This window comes from Aythya fuligula, chromosome 9, assembly GCF_009819795.1.
Source record: "Aythya fuligula isolate bAytFul2 chromosome 9, bAytFul2.pri, whole genome shotgun sequence".
NCBI lineage: Eukaryota > Metazoa > Chordata > Aves > Anseriformes > Anatidae > Aythya > Aythya fuligula.
In genome coordinates, this window is record NC_045567.1 from 11,817,586 (window position 1) to 11,838,158 (window position 20,573).

Sequence of the window (20,573 nt, forward strand, 5' to 3'; positions counted from 1 at the left end):
ACAGTGACTCCACCACCTCCCTGGGCAACCCGTCCCAGTGCCTGACTGCTCTTTCTGAGCAGAAATGTCTCCTCATTTCAACCTGAACCTCCCCTGGCACCACTTGAGGCCATTCCCTGGTCCTATCACTGGTTACCTGTGAGCAGAGGCCGACCCCCAGCTCCCCACAGCTTCCTTCCAGGCAGTTGCAGAGAGCAATGAGGTCTCCCCTGAGCCTCCTCTTCTCCAGACCAAACCCCCCCAGCTCCCTCAGCCGCTCCTCACAGCACTTGTGTCCCAGGCCCTTCCCCAGCTTCGCAGTCCTGCTCTGGACATGCTGCAGGGCCTCGATGTCCTTCTGGCAGTGAGGGGCCCAGAGCTGAACCCAGCTGAGTGTGATTGCATTCAAGGTGACCTGTTCCATCACCTCTCCTGGCACCAAGGTCAGGCTGACAGGCCTGTAGTTCCCCAGGTCCTCCTTACAACCCTTCTTATAGATGGGCATCACATTAGCAAGCCTGCAGTCATCCAGGACCTCTCTGGACGACCAAGACCACTGATAGATGATGGAAAGCAGCCCACCCATCTGCCAACTCCCTCAGCACCCTCAGGTGGATCCCATCTGGCCCCATGGACTTGTGACCGTCCAAGCAGAGCAAACTCCAAACAACACCCAGATGGCAATCAACCAACAAAACTAGGATGTTTATTCATTCATTATTCAGAAAGTGAAACTACATATAAAAAGTAAAAATAGCCAATAAAAATATATTCTGAGTTATAAACAAAACAAGCAACATCTTTCTCTTACTGCTTTAAAGCCCAGCCTGTGTACAAACATTTATTAACTAGAAGCTTTTCTTGCCTCAGCACTCCCCTCACAGCACCAGTAACAGCCCCAGGGCAAGCACTTCTGCCTGTTAGCAGCTCTGTACCACTGCAGAAATGCTCCTTTCCAACAGCCTCAGCACTGCCTGGGCTTGATATTGAATTCCCCACTGACTGTGCAAGATCCTTTCAGGATGCCTCTGTTCCAGCAGAGTGCTGACAGCTCCTCAGTGAGGCAAAAAGCAAAACCAAGGCCAGATCTTGGACTGTGGCGTACATCAAAAGTCAGTGTAACAGGTGATCAGAACTCACTGCTGAGTAATTTGCCAATGTAAATGCAAGTATTTGCAGCAAGCGTGCTTTGTGTGCATCTAACCACTTCTGGTGAAGAACAGAAGGGACTGGGGAAAGATCAACAGCTCCTGCCTTCCACAGTCTGCACAAGAAAAATCATCTGGATGTCAAGGACTGCTCCATCAGACTACAGAAGGTGGTTCATGGCACAAGCCTCTCTCATAGCAAATCCCAGCTATTGCTCTCAGGATTTCTCAAGAAGTTCAATTTTTATGTGAGGGATCATCTTTCTCCAAGAAAGAAGTGCTTAAAATTAATTCCCATTGCCTCCTGAGTGACAGCATATGCACTGCAGCAAGGGAGCTACCGTTCCACAGGCAGGGGCTTCTGCAGAGACAGACTGCAGCGATGCCCCAGGCCCAAGCTGTGGCACTCTGCAGCCGCTGCTCCTTCCCAGTGGGGATCTGCACATACACAGTTGGACGCATTCAAGCACGGCTCACACTCCAAGCAAGGAGCTGGAAGTCTGTCTCCTTGCACGCACTCGCCAGAACCATTTCTCAATCGACTGCTTTCTAGAGAGAAAGATAAACAGTGAAGAACAAACCACAGGTTCCACTGGTCAACAGGCCTAAGTTCAAAGTAAGCTTACTTGGATATAAGACGGTCTTCTAGCAAGAAGTATCTGACTAACCACAGCCAAGCCTTTTCCTATAAATCCTCCCTGCCTGCTCAGTAGGCCCCCAGTGGGGGAAAAAGCCTTCAAAACAACATCTTACCTGCCTCAGCAGAGAAGTATACCTCTTCCCAGGTATAATTACCCAGGTTGACAGGCTGCTTCAGCCAAGGATCCTCTACTAACACAGCTAGAGTCATGCGCTGCTCCGGAACAGGATGCAAAAGCCCAGCGATCAGATTCATGAGATCTGGGGAGAGGCAGCAGCGAGACAAACAGTGCAGTCAATATTTTAGGTATGCTGAGAATGCAATATGATTTGTATTCAAAGAATGCAGATCTCAGTTACAAATCCTCCCTGTTAATCCCTTGTATTATCCTGCTGTCTCAGTTTCATTCACAACTACTTACATGAGCTCGGCTCTGAGAATGATCTGAGATTTCCGGGTTGTGAAAACAAGAAACCACGAGAGGAGTTATGGCACTGAGGAGGACAGACGTAGAGACATGCTACAGAGCCAACCCTGTTTCCAAGCCCAGTCTTGTCCTGCAGCCATCCCATGTTTCATCTGTGATTAAAGGTGCACTCAGGGTTCAGGGAAAGCTTCAAGAATTTACCCTTCAATTGCATCACTGCTGAAGCCTTATAACCACAGTGCTCCTAGGACCACAGAGAACTTGAAGAAGACTGACAGACTGACATGCAATTATTTTTCTACAGCTCCAAATGAAAGCAAAGCCAATGTATTTTTCCTGTAAGGTCAAGCCACACAATTCATTCAGAAATTATAAATTAACAGATTATCAAACATCTCCAAAGTAACACGTTATTGGTTGGTGATTAGTTCAAGTGAGACAAAAATTGTATTGGAGTTGCACGAGTGCCATTAACGATCTTAAACTTATCTACTAGAGCCAACCCTCCCACCAAGCATTGTTCCAGTTTTCTCAAGTATAAACCTCACTGAAGTTTGACAAGCCAATAGCTTGAATCATCAAGTGGGAAGACTGGAATTTGAAACTAATAAATCATACGGTAGATAGCTGCAACGTAGGCATAAAGAACTGCAGAACTGATCTGAAAAGGATACCTCTGCTTCAGTGAACAGCTTCTTAAATCATTATAGAGAACATTTGGCACTATTTTTCCAGTTTTTCCCTTCTTCCTGGGGAATAAGTACTGCTCATACTTTCCTGAGAGATCTGCTCATTCAGAAAAGTAAATTGGAAAAAATTACCTTTTGACACAAGCCGAGGAGGATTCAGGACAGCTGCCATGGCCTCCTCCAGCTCACAGAAGGGATTCTCTCCAAATATTAGGGTATAAAGGGTGACACCAAGTGACCACATCTCCAACTCAGGGCCGTGATACCTGTGCAGAGATAGGCAAGCTTGCATAAACTCAGACTGCAAATACACAGTTGTATGCTAAGGAAGGTAAGGGAAAAAAAAAAAAAAAGCTGGTTGATAGCCCTCATTTCCAATTTTTGTCTTAACAGAGGAAGTTTGTGAGAATTCTCATTTTTTGAGAAAAAAATTCTTCTTCTCTGTGAAAGAAAAATAACTAAAGAACTGCCAACCAATTTCTGTTGATGAATATGTGTAATAGGCACTGAGACTTCTTACACAAGTAAGCTGGTGTCAACAGAACTTAAGTCTCCTCCTTCTTTATGATAAGCCCAAACCATCAATTAAATCTTTAAACAGAAAATCAGACACTTAATTGGAATCCCCTTTGCCCCCTCCAATCCATTTCCAAGCCAAAAGTTATTCTGAAATAAATGTTATCTAGATTCCAACTGAGAAGAAGGGACAGTTTCTCCTCAGAGCAGCAGGCTGAATTCCCAGGGCAATGTGGCTCCATCTCCCGCCTAGTTCCCAGCAGGAATTTCCTTCCCTCCTTGCATGGCTTTCTGCCACTCATTAAGGGGGGCTGCCTGAAGGATGCATTAAAAAAGTTGTGAAAAAACAAGAGCAAGGTAAGGTACTTGCAGGTACAGTTAACATTTACCTCCCTGGGATGGCTTCCCTCCAGGAGTGGGAGTGAAACTGTCAGCCTGCAGGTAAAGAGCATTCATAGAAGGAGAGAGTGGGGAAAGGACAGCTAGGATTTGGGCAGCACATCCAAGACAGCAGCAAGACAAGCTGTAAGGGAAGAATCCTCAAGTCCAGAGGGGCACAAAAATGAAGGGGGAGATGAACCATGATCAAACTGCAAAAATCGATACACAGAAGTAGAAAGAGGAGAACAGAAAATGAAAGTGAGGAAAGTACAAAAAAGGCTGACATGGCAAGGGACAGATGCTATACACGAATGTTTGCTTATGAAACCTCTCTACAAGAGTAATTTTTAGTAGAGAGACACGTAGGAAGAGGTTAGCAAATTGACATATGTATTATGAGAGACTAAGGAAAAAGGACACATTCAAATCACAACACAGCGCATGCAGACACGTACACCAGGCTGGAGATGACAGCGGTAGACTTGGTCTTGAACAGATCTCTGCAGTAGGACAGACATCAGCATAAGGGCTTACAAACATCTGACCAGAATAAGAAAGCCTGTCAATGGGTTTAGTCAGAAACAGCTTTGTATGTATTGAAGCCTTTGAAAATAATTTCCCTCACTGCAGTGCCCTAAATCTCACGTCAGCTTTCTGTGGTTAGATACTGTAGCAGTGCATCAATGGCAAAGCAGCTTGCACACACATTTTCTGGTGTGATGAACACAAAAGTGATTTTGCATAGGGTGACGTACGCTTGGCCGGACAGCACTTCTGGTGAGCAGTATTCAATTGTCCCACAGAAGGTGTAAAACAGCTTGCCGGGTTCCAGGTAGGCAGCCGAACCAAAGTCCACTAATTTAACTGTGAAATCTTCTGCAATGACAATGTTTTCATCCTTGATATCTCTGTGAAGGATGTTCCTACAGTGGAGATACCCAACAGCTGACACAATCTGAAAGAGGAGCGGAGAATGAGGTGTTAATTCAAGATGTCCTGGATAACACACTTGGCACCAGGGAGTTACAACAGCCATAATTTAAGTTGCTTTGACACTGTATTAATAAGATGTAGATCCCAATTTTGGTAACTGCACACAAATTCAGGAATGCCTGTCTGCATTGCTGCAGCGGGTATCACAATGCTCTCGACAGAGAGAATTAGAAAAGCAATTGCTTGCTTTCCTCTCACAGATGTGCAGGAAGATGGCGTGGTGTGCTTTGGTTAGAAGCATCAGAGCTTATTGTTACAATGCTGCAGGTTACTTTATTTTTATCCCAGCTTCATCTGGATGGCCCTTTGATTCCTCCAAAAGGATGTTACTGCGTGCCTCCAATGCTGCAGGATGACAAAGCACTTAAGAGTGAAGTTTGGTATAAATAATATACTCACTCCATTTTTCTTGCTGCACGATTCATGCTACAGTGCTATAATTAAGAACAGCATCAGAATTATATCACCTTGGAGACAATCTCGATCCCTACCACAATATATCTGAGCGAGAAGAGAAGATAGTTAAGGGAGAAAAGCGTCTATTTATAACACAAAGCTCCCTCTGCAGAGAAATACTGTACAGGGCTGAAGTAACAAAGCATCCCCATAAACTCAAGGGTGGCTTAGATCGGCCCTTTACACCCATTGCCATTCTAAAACAAGCACTGGTCTAAGTGAGAGCACGGCTTTTAGTGAGGCTTGGGGCAACTTCTGGGCACCTTCCTCCTCCCCCAGAGGAGCAGCTGCCACACGAATGGGCTCGAATGCTGCTACAGCCACAGCCAAGAGGTGAGCAATCTCTGTAGGAAGCCCTAATAGGAAGTACGGTCCACTACTTTGTGACACATTTCTTGTAAACACTTGTGACACATTTCTACCTAAACCTTGAAAAGGTTTCTGTGGGTGGGTAGCATTTCTGTTAGCGAGACATCAGCCCTGCAGAATAAGGTAGAAAAGCTCTGCCAGTAGTGAGTATGACTGCGGGAATATAGCCATGCCTGCTGATTAGCCAGTCCTTCCCAGAGAAATAGCATCCCGGATCTTACACTAACCACATTTTACCAGCATGTAGCAATTGTATGTTCCCAGCACTCACCTGCCTGAATAGATAGCTTGCTAATGGCTCATCCAAATCAGGCTGATTATCAATGAATGTAAAGAGATCCAGACCAGATCCATGCTTCTCCATCACCAGCTGGAAGAAGTGTTCATTTTCCAACACATCCAGCACCTATAAATAACAGACTATTTTTTTTATCATGTACTTCACCTCAAACTCATATTATTATTATTATTTATTTGAATTAAACAAATGCTACTTTCCCCTTGGAGATTTAATCAAAGTACACTATAACCTTTGAAGTCTTTGCTGAGTACAAATGCTTCTTGAAAAGAGAGCAGAACTAAAAATCTAGAGCAATTCTCTTCCAGAAAACAAAGAAACAAAAACCAACAAACAACAGGAATCAAGATGTATCCAAATTATTTATCAAACTAGTACACGTTCAGTTGTGATGTCGTACATCCACTGCCAAGATATGCATCCGGAAATAATGTACAGACTTTCTTTCTGCTAGATGCACACCTCTGGATCTGTGCTTACGTAAATTGTTTGTGGCACAAGCGTATAACAGCAAGTGACAAACCCTTCCAAATAAAGCACGATGTTTTTTTCCAGAAAGGTATCTTTATCAGACAGCACTTCCTCACTCCTGAAGAAGAGGCACAAGGCTCCAAGGGTTCAAAGTAGACACGTGATCCAGTTCAAACTGCATTCACTCTGAGTTACTGTACCTTAATGATACTGGGGTGCTGCAGCTTCAACAGGATTGAGATTTCTTGAGTAACTCTCCCCACGTCAGGATCATCTACCCAGCAGTCTTCAAGCACTCTCTCCTTCCAGATGAACTTCACAACAACCTAAGCAGACAAAGCATTTCAGCATTGCCTACAAGAGCGGGGCTTTAAGTGTTTGGCAAGTCAATTTACAAGAAAAATGTTTGTCAATCATATAGCTCAAAGGACAGAAGTAATCTGATATACACTGCTTTGCTTATAACATCTATAAACATCTTTAAACTAATTTACTCCTAGATACCAAATGATCCGCAGAAATGGAAGGTATTTATTGTTCTTTTTCCTTTTACTACTGATAAAATCAAATTTACCCAAAATACTTCTGGTAAAGAGGGTCCCATAACCTCAACATATCTATTCCACAGTGAAGTAACCACGTTCCTGAGCTGTGGCACGATAAACTTTGGAGTGTGCCATTCACTTTAGCAACATTAAGATTAAGGTCTGTAGTTCTCTTAATCCTAAAGTATACTTCTTTCAACGGGTTAACATTGCTACATAGTCAGTCTCATTCTGTGCCTGCTGCCTCAGGTAACAGTTTACACCTTATATCAATGCAAACATGTTGCTGTCCTGTTTCCACAAGGTCAGTGATCTCAGATTCCCATCAAAAAATGAAGGAAAGCCCTGACCTATCAAAGAGCATCTTTTAATGGTATAGTATTGACTTTATATGGACGCTCTAGCCTTTCAGTTTTGATCCTAGAATATTTACTGCAATGATACGTGAAAGAAATATTTAACCTCCTGGTGATCCTTCTTGTCCCTGGCAGTCCAGACAAAGCCAAAAGATCCTTTGCCTATAAGACTGAGAGTGTCGTATTTTTTTGCATATTCTCCCTCACACGCCCTCAATCTTTCAAGCTCTTCAGCTCTTCGGGAATTCTCAAACAGCGAAGTTGATCTGATGGCCTAGGCACAGATTGAAAAAAAAAAAAGTTAGCAAGAAAATGAAAGGTAAAGGAAATACTGAAAAGAAACTACACTTCTACAAAATCAGCTAAAAGGAGCATCTTTGTTTTTAATAGCAAGAACTGTACGTTGATGTAACCATCATCTTACACGACAAGTTAATTCAGCAGTCTGCTCTCAGCAGCTGTTGATACTGCTTAATGCAGTGAAAGGTAAAGAAAAAAAAAAGAATATGCACTTGAGAAACTTGTATAAAATTCTCTGTGCACTTTACATTTCAATAAACATTCAGCTCCTGGGAGCTGCACACAGTTTGGATCTATCAGCACTATACATATGTCTAAATAAAATAATCATAAAATCCAGCTATGTAAGCACTTAATGAATGCATATATTTATTTCAGGGATCTATAATTACCTATGTCAAGTGATCAAAGATATTGTTTTCTGCTATGGCCCTGGTCAAAGTACTGTCAGCTTTCCATCCCACTACTACTAAAAAGCAGGCATGAGCCGTTGTGCTTTCAGGATACACAGCACTGGTGCACACCTACTGTTCAGCTATGTGGTGTAAGCTTTCTGTACACCATGCAGACTGCAACATCTCCAGAGGGAGCTAAACAAAATGCAGTTTCCTCTTGTTGACACAAGTCAGTAAATGAAAGCTTTCAGCTTAGTATTCCCTTTCTTAATAATGCTATGGCATTGATGCCAGTGTGACTACAGTCATTTAAAAAATAGCTTTATCACACTGGTATAAACCTCCACTGTAGATATACTTACACCAGCCTAAGAACAAATTTAAAATCAGGTGCTTTTACTACTCAAGTTAACTTGAATAGTAAACCTGGGAAAGCTAATTACACTAAGCCAAACACGCACTACCAGAAATGTTACAATAGTCATTTGTTGGTTTTAGAGCAATGAAATACTTCTTTTGATATAGAAATAGGAAAACCAGGAAACAGCAATACCCCCTGCCCCAGCCTCATGGCATGTTGTAAGTGGAGAAACTTCTCAGCTTTAGCTTCAGCTCAGCATTATATAACAGTGGAGTTTCTTACTTCTCCAAGGCTGTGCGTTGAAAGATCTGCAGTGGACTGGGTAGAGCTTGCTAGGCTGGAGAGCAAAAGCTGAGTCTTTGCTGCTGCTTCTTTCTGGCTCTGTAGAAGGTCTTTCACCACCCAGACACAGAAAAGCATGGCAGGGTCCTGCAGTTCTACACGTTTTACTTCAAAGAGTATACCTGTGGAAACAGGTCAGGAAGTTAAAATGGTGGAATCAAGCATAAGTGTAATGAAACCACAGTTAGCTTAGGATGAAACCCTGAGTTCTTGAAGAGAGTTCCTGCAGTTTCTTCATTACTTCTTGGGGGAACACCTACACTGGAAAGATTCATCTGAGGGTGGCTGACAGAAGCACAGCTCTTCTAAACATACCTGGAGGTTACTGCCACAGTGTCCCATCTCCCCCCTTGGCAGAAATTTTAGTCAGTGTACAACTAGGACTGTTAATTTCACATTATTATTCAAAATGGCATAAAACCTGGGATTTTATACAAGTAGCTACAGAGTCCAGCTTGAAGGAGTGAGTGAAACATCCAGTTTTACAATTTAAATGCAAGTTTTACAATGGAGGTTGGATTTGCTGTTCAGGATCAGTTATCAGTTTCAAATCTTTTAATTGTGTTTTAAGAATATTTCTGACTATTCAATCTGCATTAATTTCTTAGTAACTTTACATTTTTACCACCTGCTGTTCCAATGCCCTTTGCATAGAATTAAATCCTGGTTTTCTTTCTAGATGCTAGAGCTTCCTTCCTTCCTTCTCCACTGTGAGCCTCTAACCCAGAACTGCCTGCCTTCTGCAAAAACATGGGTGAAGAACAGCGCCCCAGTAAGAGTTCTGGGAAGGGGGGAAATAGGTTTAACTTACTTAACTGTGAACCATCTCTGTGACAGCAATTCCCAGTGTAGCTGCCTTCCAGAATCTCTGCATTCAGAGGAGGTGCTGGATTCAGTCTTCCTTCTTGTTTCACAGGGGTAGATGTTACTTTTTTCTCTGTATTTTCCTGCCCATCCGATAGACAGTCTTCTTCAGGATCTCCTTCACTTTTCAGTGGGTTTCTGTTGATGTTATCCCCCACAGTCTCCACAGAAGTTTCAGATTTATCAAGAAATACTTCGGAGGATCCTTCAGAGTCTTCCAAATGTTGTAGGTAGGCCAGCCACCCGGAACCACCTTCTATGGCAACACCATTCAATAGCTGCTTTTCATGCCCAGTTGAAAAAGCGCTGTTCTGAGTTAGCATATTGCCTACAGCTGAGCCCAGTGCATTAGAGGAAGACACCCCAGGATCTGCAGTAGCACCTAAACAATTGGCTGAGTTCCCCTTGACACCAATATTCAGATCGAGCTCCTCAAGACCAGAGCAAATACAGCTCAGCTCAGCATCTGATTCTTTAACATCTTCGTGTTTTGTGGCAACTCCCAATGCAGAAGCAGTGCAACCCATTTCATTTCCTGAGTGAACATCATGGATACTATTTCTTCCATTTGCAAAGGAAAATGACAAAGTATCGTTTAGCAGGCAGCTTTCAATGACAGCGTGATCAACATTAGAAAGTTTTGCATCACATATTAAGCTTGTTTTTGACAACTGTCCTCTAGCCTCATGGCTTTGAAAGTCTGGTGTTGTCCCAGACCATGGCTCATTTATTTTTGGTGTTCTGGATGAGTTACAAGCAAAACTGGAAGGCTTGTCCACGCCATGGGATGCAGTATCTAGCTTGTCTTCTGGGCTGTAAGAAACAGTAGATGGGCTGACATTTGCTGAGGAAGACTGTCCCTGAGTATCAGTGGAGTGCTGATCCTCCAGCATTGCAAATGGTAACCTAGAGACCTGCTGACAATTTAATTCCTTTAGGTCCTGATGACCAACTTCTAATGGATTAGGAAAAATACCACTCTCACCAGCATTTCCAGTCTCAGAGGTGCCAGATGCTGCACTGTGGCTGCTTCTTACTGAAGTCTTTGTGTTCTGACCTGAATCCAACTGTTCTGAAGCAGATGACGTGGGAGAGACCCTTGAATGGCATATTTTCTGAGAATTACACAATTCTGCTTTTTCCACCACTCTGCATTGTTCCACTGCTCTGATTCTGTCAGGCCAGGTTTCAGGAGAAGGCTCTTCACAGCGGGCTGACGGACTGTCAGCGACAATGCTGTCTTCACTGCAAGGATTCAGAGTTATTAGTGATACCCTGATGACAAAAGAATGAGAAAAGTCACCTGTATCCTACTCATTCTTCTGTTACTATGTTCATTATTTAAAACATGCCCCAATCATTTTATTATTTTAAAAGAAAAAGGCAGCAAAGTCTTGATACAAGCACCCACAATCGTAAAAAATTCCATCTTCACCAGAGAGCAGGTACACTTGAATGGCAGTCTTTCCTTATGGATTATTTCCTTCTCTAGCTTAATTTCGAACTACATTTCATAGACCATTTACCACAACAAAAAGCCAATACACATGGCAGAACACTTCCAGTCCTGAGAACAGAAGATCTCTGTTATGCTTCCAGCTATTTTTTTAACTACAGTTAATTGAAGCCCACAACACAAAGTATTTTATGAACATTTCTATCAGTAAAAATGCAGAATAGAAAAATAGTCCATGTAGTAAAGCAGCTACAATCCAAGTACAATACAGATATATAAAGGAAAAACAGACTATGAGTCTGTTTAGAAAATGACAAGAACTGTGCTGTAGTAGTCTGTACACTAAAAAAGGCAGCAAACATTTTCTGAGAGTTGGAATCGTTAGTGTGGAATGTTTAAAGTTTTACTTAAGCTAAAATGTGTGCATCATATAGGTTCTTGTGCAGAATTTCTAATTTTGTTACAGAAAAAAAAAAAAAGAAAAAAAAAGAAAGATGCAGGACTCTACTAACAGAATAAGCTGTCTTAATGATGGTCACATTGACTTCCATTCCAGGTAACCTGGCTTCAGTGCAATACCAGCTAGTGGATACCAAGGAAGGAAATAAACATTCACCATTTCTTATCTATTAAGATAGGGCCTAATTAACTTCCCCAGCCTGGGTGAAACATTTGGTACCCATTAGAGATGAAACACCCGTAACTCGAGGTTGTATGGATCTCAGCAAAAATCTAAGGTAGGCAAAGCTCAATCAGTCCTGCAAATAGCACTCAGATTCTAAAGAGAGATGGGTGCAGGAGGCTCTTGTTACGCCTTCCACAAATATCAGAGGTGAAAAACATTTTTTCCTTGTGATTGCCACCACAGGTTTTCATTTTTCGTGGTTCATAAAAGGCCTACCTATCAGAGGACATGGATGCCACTTCAGGAGATGAGGGAGTAGATGCGAAACCATTTCCATTCTTTTGCTTAGTCTCCCCATGAAGTAATCTGTCTTCTTTGTGACCTCTTTCTAATTTCTTCTCTTCATCTCTTGACAGAGGGCTGGCTAAAGATGCAGCCACAAAGCTGCTGCCTGTACCAAACAAAAAATAAGACCACACCAATTTAACCTTTTATATTTATGCTTCAGGGTTCATAGTGATTAAAAATAACCTAGGAACTGCACTGGTCTGTCTTGTATGAGTATGAAAGACTTGATTAAGGCAAAGTGGTCCAAATACAAGCACTCCACTCTACTTTGGCTTGAAAAATTCAATGCAGCAATCTAAATATTTCAGGGCAGCTAAAATTTACTTTCCTATCAAAGCTTTTGGACAGGTATTAACCTTCTGGATTAGCTACTTGGGTTGAAATTCAGAGACCTAAGAAGGCAAATGACTATATAGAGACTGGAAATAAGGCTTTCATACAAACAGCAGCAAGAGAGCCCCGAATACACATATGCTCCCCACCCCAGACACTTAAAATGGAAAGTTTTATAACTCACTGAAATTGCAGGATGAAAAAGAAAGAGCGTATAGTCCAAACATGGTTAAGACAAAGAATAAGATAAGAACTTCCTGAGCAAGTGAGCGAAAAAAGATCAAAAGGGAAGAACACGAGCTTGCAAGATGAATCAGGTGTTGATGCTGCAAAAGGTAACAAGTGAACAAATCTAGATTAGAAACTAGAACAATCACTCCATTTAGTAAAGGCTGAGTACAAAAATTGTTTCCTCACCGAAGAGCTGAATTACTTCTAGATTAGAGGCACCACTCCACAAAAAAAAAATTACTTAAGAAATTGCACAGTCTACTAACTCTCCTTTTATCCAGTAGCAGCTGTGCATTGGTTCTGATGCAGCTGTGCATTTCTAAGCAAAGGAAAATAAAAATGCAAACAGGAAAATGTTTTTCTGTCTCCTATTTTTTAACAGACATCTTGTGATACAGATGAAAGTATGCACTTTCTTGTGTTCTCTGTTTTGGGCAGAGTTTGCTGGAAGATCAGATTTGGAGACATGGAGCTTCCTTGCTTCTGTTTATTGTGTTCAGAGAAATAGAATTTTGATAATTTCTTTGTAAATACAACAAGCTGCACCAGAGCACGCGATGCCTCCTAATTGAAACAACACAGCAACGCAACACTGAGTATTAGCCAGCAACATGAGCCAATACATAAGATTGTCAGAATTTTCTTTAAAATGTTAGTCCTAAGTATCTGCACATCTATTGCAATGTTGTCACGAAAGCTAAATTCTACAAATCTCAAGATACTTGAAGATCCTAGCAGGGGAGAAAGGGAAAGAAGTGTTCAGTAAGTACAAAGCGTTCTCTATTAACAGTGTAATTTCTGACTTGGATAATAAGTTTCATCTTAGCAACAGAGAGGAGCACAACCTTACATGAACAATTTTGTTCACCTTAGGTTACAGTGGAAATCCCATTTAACAACTGCGTAGCAGTCCATGGCTTTTACAAAGCACATCCCATTTCTGTAGCAAAATCTCTTCTCTTTGCTTTACCTTTGTTATAGCAGCTAGAACCAGTTGTATGGCAAGCAGTAACATCTTCAAAGAAGCACTCACTCTCTGTCCCCACAGAGTCGTCAAGAGGAGGTAATGGCAAGGAACAGTCATTGCTTCTTTCCATGTTGTTATAGAAACCAGGGATCAGGAACGTTATGTTCTAAAACACAGAATGCAACCTGCTAAGCTGACTCCGACAGACTGGGGGCAAATCCTAGCAGTGATAGCGGCCCTGACTCTCATGGGCAGCTGGGCAAAACCAATCCACGTCACTGGTGGAGAACATACACGTGTGCAGATTGCTTTGGACTACTTGAAATCCACGCCAGCTCCTCAGCACTACAAAACAGCTACAGCAAGAGAATTTGTGTATCATCTCACAAGCCACTCGCTCAACACATTAACGCAGTTTTGTGACAGGCAGAAACACACACAAATGACTTTACAACTCCAGTGGATACGTTGCCAGACACAGCACTCATGGGGGGGATTAATATCACTGCCTCACCTTTCCCAACAGTTCTTTCTTCTCATAGCCAAACAGCGTTAAAGCAAAACTGTCCTTGATGCAATGAATGGTTCCATCTGACTGGACAGTAATAAGGCCACTGATGGTGGATAACACTTCAACTGTAGCAGAGTAATGATAGTCTATGAAAGAGTCTTCTTTTTCTGTCTGTACAACACCGTTGTTCTGCACTGCTGTTTGGTCCTCCTCCAGAAGGCTAACTTGCAGCTTTAGGCTGAGAGGAAACGTGTTACCCTCTCTGGATCGACCTACAGCTCTCTGGATCCTGAGGTTCTAAAGTAAAGCAAAACAAAACAAAACCACGGAAAATCCCTAATAAAATGCTTAGGGTTTATTTCAGTATTCACATAAAACAACATAGCAAAGTTCTCAGGAGAAAGGAGCACAAAAAGAAAAACAAACCAATCTTGTGAATATCAAAATGAACAAAGTCTGTTTTTCTAAGGTTTCAGAGCCCAAAGGTGAACTGCTGCATGAAAATCCTGATGACAAAGACCAGGAAAGTCAGTAAGAGACATTAATAAGGCCTCTTTCAACTGTCTAGCTGCCTATTCCATAGCATTTGCAAGACCCAGATACTCTTCAGACTTTTACTCGTCAGACAAATATGTCTGAAATTAGCTGAAGAATTCAGAGTAACATCAAGGAGCTGACTCAGATAACGTTTTCTTACAAAGCCAGGCTTCTGATGGATTGGAGGAAATTATCTTTCACCACGACAGGATCCACAAGAGGTCAGGGCTTGGGCTTATTCCTCGTTAGAAAATACCCAGACAGCAGCTCCATAAAGCAGCAGACTCTTTTTAATGGGACTTGTGCTTCTCTCTGAAAAGGTTTTCTTCTCTTACATAAAGAGGGAAAGCACTGTGCACCTACGACCCAAGGGAGAAGGGTATAGAACAACGTGGCTGGCACTCATACTATACCTTTGGAATTTTTTTGCCTAGAAGAGGGATCTGCACAGATGGAACCAGGTCCTTTATATGGAGCCCAACTACTTCTTCCAGCGTTGGGTAGCCATGGAGATGGGCAAAAAGAAGGTCGCATGATGTAATCTCTCCCTTGGGAAGAAGATGTACAGGACTATTTTAACATTTTAGCCACTGTCCACACAATCTTTTAACAACAGTCTCTGCAAGCATCTAAGCAAACAGCAGAAGGTTTCATTCTGGTGCCTCTTCACAAGTACAATTAACTCAGTAAAAGCAGACAAGGCACAACTCAACCCTTCTCCCCTCTTTCAGTTTAAAGCCATTCCCCCTTGTCCTATCCCTACACCCCTGACACAGTCCCTCCCCAGCTCTCCTGCAGCCCCTTCAGGCCCTGGCAGGCCGCTGGGAGGTCTCCCTGGAGCCTTCTCTTCTCCAGGCCCAACACCCCCAGCTCCCTCAGCCTGTCTTTGCGGTCCTCCCCTGGACTCGTTCCATGTCCTGCTTGTGCTGGGAGCCCCAGAGCCTACCAGTTTTCAGACACTTCACTTCCACAAACTGTGACAAACCGATGTCTCATTTGATGATTAGGAAAACACTCACATCAACCCTGAAGGAAACGAAGGCTGAAAGTCTTTCCACTGGCTCCAGCAGAACCACACAACACTTGTTGTCCTTGCTTTTTATTCGCCTCAGCCAGACCGAGACAGGGATCTTCTGTTTGAGACGGCCTATGACATCCACCTTTCCAGAGAATTCAGAGACATAGTTAGAATTTACTAAGACCATGGTTACTTCGCAAGAATTTCAAACAAGAATAAGATATTAAGCCAAAACACCTCTCCCTCATTGTTAGGAAAACCCTTTTTTCTTGAAAACTTATTAGTTCTTATTGGAAGAAACATAGCTTTAATACAGAGTTGGTAAAGAGTACACATAATTCACTGTTGTTGCTTTGCTTTCCTCTTCCCCAGCCTCAGGAAGACTCAAGGCGTTTTCATTGGTATAATAAATGTGTTGATCTCATACCTTACTTCCATGAAAAATGCTTTTCAGAGATGCTTTACTGAAGAGATGCCCCACAAAGCTGATGAGCACTCCACATCAGTAATGCAGTTTACTTTCAGCCGCAGAAGCAGCAGCTTCATTTCTTAAGGGAGATTCTTCTCAAATCAGAAAATGCTTACTTATCTGATAACCTGCAGTGTTCACACTAAGACTTTTATCTTTTTTAATCTGATCTTGACAGAATGGGTTTATAAATTATGCAGTGACTCTACGGCAGCCTATAGAGCACTTGGCTGTAGTTCAGAGTCAGAGTCTCTGATAAAGACATTTAATTTTAATTCTGGATTTACCTAACCAAGCTTAAGATGTTTTTTTGCTATACCCACTTGAGGATTCAGGAAGATCACACTCTAAGGTATCGACAATTTCAGTACAAAAATAACCCATCAGTAGGAATTAGCTTATCTTCCAACTGTTTTCTAGTGACAGCTTCAACAGCAGCAAAAGAGTTTCAAGACACTTCTCAGGCAGTTCTCTTAAAAACAGCCCTATTATAGGCAAAACATTACTTCCACTCTTTGCACCACCCAGGGGGTTTTGTCACAAACATTTCCCAGTATTTGATTGACATGTAATATATGGAACGCACAGCGCAATTAAAGATCATTTAAAAATATTGTAAAATACCAGGCAACTGGGAACTTCTCCATAATAAGGTTTTCCATGCTAAGCAATCCATATTGATTTTTTTTTTTTTTTTTTTTTAAATCAAGTGTCCTTGAAGCTCTAATTTGGTCAAGTCATCCTGACTATACATGTTGGCAGCTGGCAAGCTCTCATCAGTGCCTCCCAAACCACATTTTACCTTCTGAACACCTACATTTGCAAACAATTAAACAAAACAGTCTGACAAATAACTTAATTGACAAATGCCCAATCAGTTAAGTACGTATGGAAACCAGACTGAAAAAAAAAAAAAAGCCAACACCTTAAGCCCCACAAATATTATACATGGTGGGAAATATTTGGTTGAACGTTTCACATACCACAGATCCTGAAAACACCGACGAACATTCATCAGTTTCTAAGGACTCCTCGCCCACAGCTTCCCACATCTCTCGGCTGCATTTGGATATGAAGCGGGATAACTTTTGGCCAATGAGCTCCTGACTACTGTACCCAAGCAGCTTGCAGGCTTTGTCATTAGCCACTAGAATCTAGAAGAGGAAAAAAACAAAACAAAACACCACAAGAATAAAAGCTGTGTGTTGTATTTATAGAACATCACCTCCTCAGGCTGTTGCTTTAATGTATTGTAATGTCAGCTCCCCTTGGTGGAAGCAGGGTGGTCCTCTCAAACTCTGAAATCTACGAAATCAATTCACCAAAGCTTCTTGTTCTAAGACATCCGTTGCCCAAGTATCTTCTCGGTTAAAAGTGTTTGAGACATTGCTGTTCTTTTAGGCTTCTTGCTTGCTTTTAGCTACCTGCCCCCTCCAACCTCTCGTGTTGTTTCAGTAATTAAATCCCTAGAGGCAACATGACAATTTATCTGCAAGCAAAGCCTGGGCAGGCCACAAAATTTTATCCACTCCTAATGGGAAGCAATAATCACACGAGTCATTGGCATGCTTACACCTCTGTCACAGACCAAGTTAGGATTAAATGTCTTTAAGATGGAAAGGCCCAAAGTGTCAGCTCAAGCTAAAAATGGCACAGCTCTTAAAGGCTTTTAGCACTCAATTTTACATCAGTGTTTCTGTTGGGACAGAAACAGAGAAAATCCATCTCTCCCAGTACAAAAAAAGAAGTGCATTTACTGGACAGAGAGAGATGTCATGCTACCATGAACCCATCCTAGGGTCAGTAGTTCCTAGACAGAAGGCTTGAAGCATATTTTACTTTTCTTTTCTTCCTTTATGCCACATCATGGCTGCACTTTCCTTTATTCCCTTTTTCTGTCTGCAAAAAAGACTTGAGACATCAGTGCTCCCAGCACTGACTTGTGTAATTTGCTAACTACAACCTGCAATGGAAGCACACGCTCTGTCAGTCTTTACAAAATTACCGAGCCTGAGCTGACTACAAAATGCCTTCCTGACATGATAATATCTTGCAGATCCAAGTAAGGTAGCAGGCATTTTAGCCTGTACGGTGCCACACAGCCTACATCAGCCACGCATTGAGTAGCTTAGCAGTTCCCACTGCAAATACCTCCGTTGTGCTGGTATCCACGGTGAAGATGGCCTTGTTTGCATTGCGTGCAGCAGCCGGGAGGTGCTGGCTGGATTCCTCCACAGCGAGAGCATGCAAGAAGGAGTTAGAAGCAGAACTTCCGATGGAATTGGAGAGAGCGGAAGAGTCCAACTGAGCCCAAGAGTTACTGATTTTGCTGGTACAAACGTTATGAGCTGCCAGTGAAGACAAACAATAAGAGCTCCATTTCTCCCCTGTGAGAACAGAAAGATCAGCTCTGTAGTTGTAACAATCTACTATAGGAGTATTAGAGAAATTAATTAATAAAAAAACAGTTGTTGGCTGGAGTCAAGTAATTTCATCCCAAAATATGCTCCCTGGATTCTTTAAGAAGTGACAATAAAATAAAATCAACAAGACTAGAGACAACAGAAACAATGATAATAAACGTATCTTTTTGAGTCACAGCCACTGGAACGATTAAACTCCATCCATAGTTTAGAAAAAAATCGCCAGTGTGCAAATAATTCAAGCAGACAACTCAGGTTTTTCTTCTGCTTAAGTTAACAGTTTAAAGGGGTTTGAATTATCTCAAGATAAAATTGAAAGTGTTATTACATATAATTACAGCTCAGAGTTAGTCAGAAGCTGGTTAATTAACTACTCACAAGAAGTGACACTGAAATACCTGTGCCCACACCACCACAGAATCACAGAATCATAAAATCTCCCTAGTTGGAAGGGACCCATGAGGATCACCGAGCCCAACTCCTGGCTCCCACAGGTCTACCCAAAAATTCAGACCATATGACTGAGAGCACAGCCCAAACACTTCTTAAACTTTGACAGGCTCGGTGCTGTGACTGCGTCCCTGGGGAGCCTGTCCCAGTGAGCGACCACCCTCTCGGCGCAGAACCATTTTACGTTATACATGTCAAGTGCCTACACGAAAATTCTCAACAGTTCTGACTGGAAAAAATGCTTCCTTGGGAAGCGGCACCAGCAACCCAACACCGCTGGGCTGTCAGCAGCAACAGAGGCATTAGGGGCAGGTCACATCTCTGTGTCCGTACACCACGTCCCCAGTGATGGTGCTCACCGCAATACACCAGAGGCGGCCGTACCCAGACACAGGGCAAAGGGCAAAGCCCTTACTGTCAGGGTGTAATAGCGTACGTTGTATAGAGCCTGTTGTGTAGAGACAATATGACATAAAAGGTATGTTATGTAGAGCCTGTTGCGTATATAAAATATGACATAAAGCATGTTATATAGAACCTATTGCATATATAAAATATGGCATAAAGCGTATGTTATAGAGCCTATTGCACATATAAAGCATGGCATAAAGCTTATGTTATATGGAACCTATCATATATATAAAATATGACATAAAGTGTATGCTATATGGAACCTACTGTATAGATAACATATGACATGAAGTATACGTTACATGGAACCTATTGTATATATACAATATGGCATAAAGCATGTTATACAGAGCCTGTTGTATATATACGATATGACATAAAGGGCATGTTATATAGAACCTGTTGCATATATAAAACATGACACGAACCGTACGTTACACGGCACTTATCATACCCAAACCGTGACATACGGAGCCGATCACGACGCCCGTGTCCCCGTGTGGGCCCTGCGCCGTTCCCAGCCCCTCACGAGCTCCCCGGCCCCGCTCCCCCCCCCCCCATGTCGGCTCCCCCGTCCCGCAGCGCCCCGCACTCACCGGGCAGCGCCGCCCCGCGCCGGCACAGGCGGCCCAGCCGGCTCCTGCCGCCGCCACCGGCCCAGGGGCGGCCCCCGGCGGAGCCCCCCGGGGCGCTGAGGCGGAGGCCGGGCGCGGAGGCCGGGCGGCTTCCCCCGGGGGGGCCCCGCGCCTCAGCGGCCATCACTGGGCCGGGGCGCGGGGGGGCGGGACGCGGCGGCGCCGCCGTCCAATAGGAGAAGGAGCTGGCGGAGCGACGCGGCCGGCAGCCAATAGGACGCCGCGGCGCGTGTGGCGGGCCGTTCGAACGCCGCGCCGGTGCTAGGCGCCTGCCGCCCGTTGCTAGGGGTGCTCGGGCCCGTGCCGGCGGTGGATGGGAGGGGCCCGAATTGGCCCGGCCAGGCTGGCGGCCGCCCCTCGGAGCGGGCTGCGAGCGGAATGAGCGGGCGGAGCGCCGGGCGCGTGAGGAGGAGGGAGCCGCTCCTCACCCCGCCGGGAACTACAACTCCCGGCAGGCAGCGGGAGGAGTGAGCGCATGCGCACCAGCGCCGGGCTCCCCGGGCCAGCCCCCCGCCCCTCTGGGGCGCACGGCCCGCGGCGGCGATTGGCTGCGGCGCGGCGGGGGGGGCGGCCCCTGATTGGCCGCGGCCGGCGGCGAGGCGGCTTCCGGCGGGGGGCGGGGGGAGGAG

General features: G+C 43.7%; 1 protein-coding gene across 1 annotated transcript; it reads right to left on the minus strand.

The window, feature by feature from the left end:
- Nucleotides 1-764: 764 nt before the first annotated feature.
- PASK (PAS domain containing serine/threonine kinase) lies at nt 765-20,068 on the minus strand. Its single transcript, XM_032193263.1, has 17 exons — nt 19,906-20,068; nt 18,177-18,412; nt 17,009-17,179; nt 15,558-15,698; nt 14,952-15,086; nt 14,005-14,298; nt 13,494-13,656; nt 11,888-12,062; nt 9,478-10,805; nt 8,607-8,788; nt 7,375-7,542; nt 6,568-6,693; nt 5,870-6,004; nt 4,536-4,735; nt 3,016-3,149; nt 1,881-2,027; nt 765-1,676 (listed from the first exon to the last, which is right to left on the minus strand). The coding sequence occupies exons 1-17, from the start codon at nt 20,066-20,068 to the stop codon at nt 1,465-1,467; spliced, it is 4,110 nt and encodes a 1,369-aa protein (XP_032049154.1). The 3' UTR covers nt 765-1,464.
- Nucleotides 20,069-20,573: the final 505 nt, after the last annotated feature.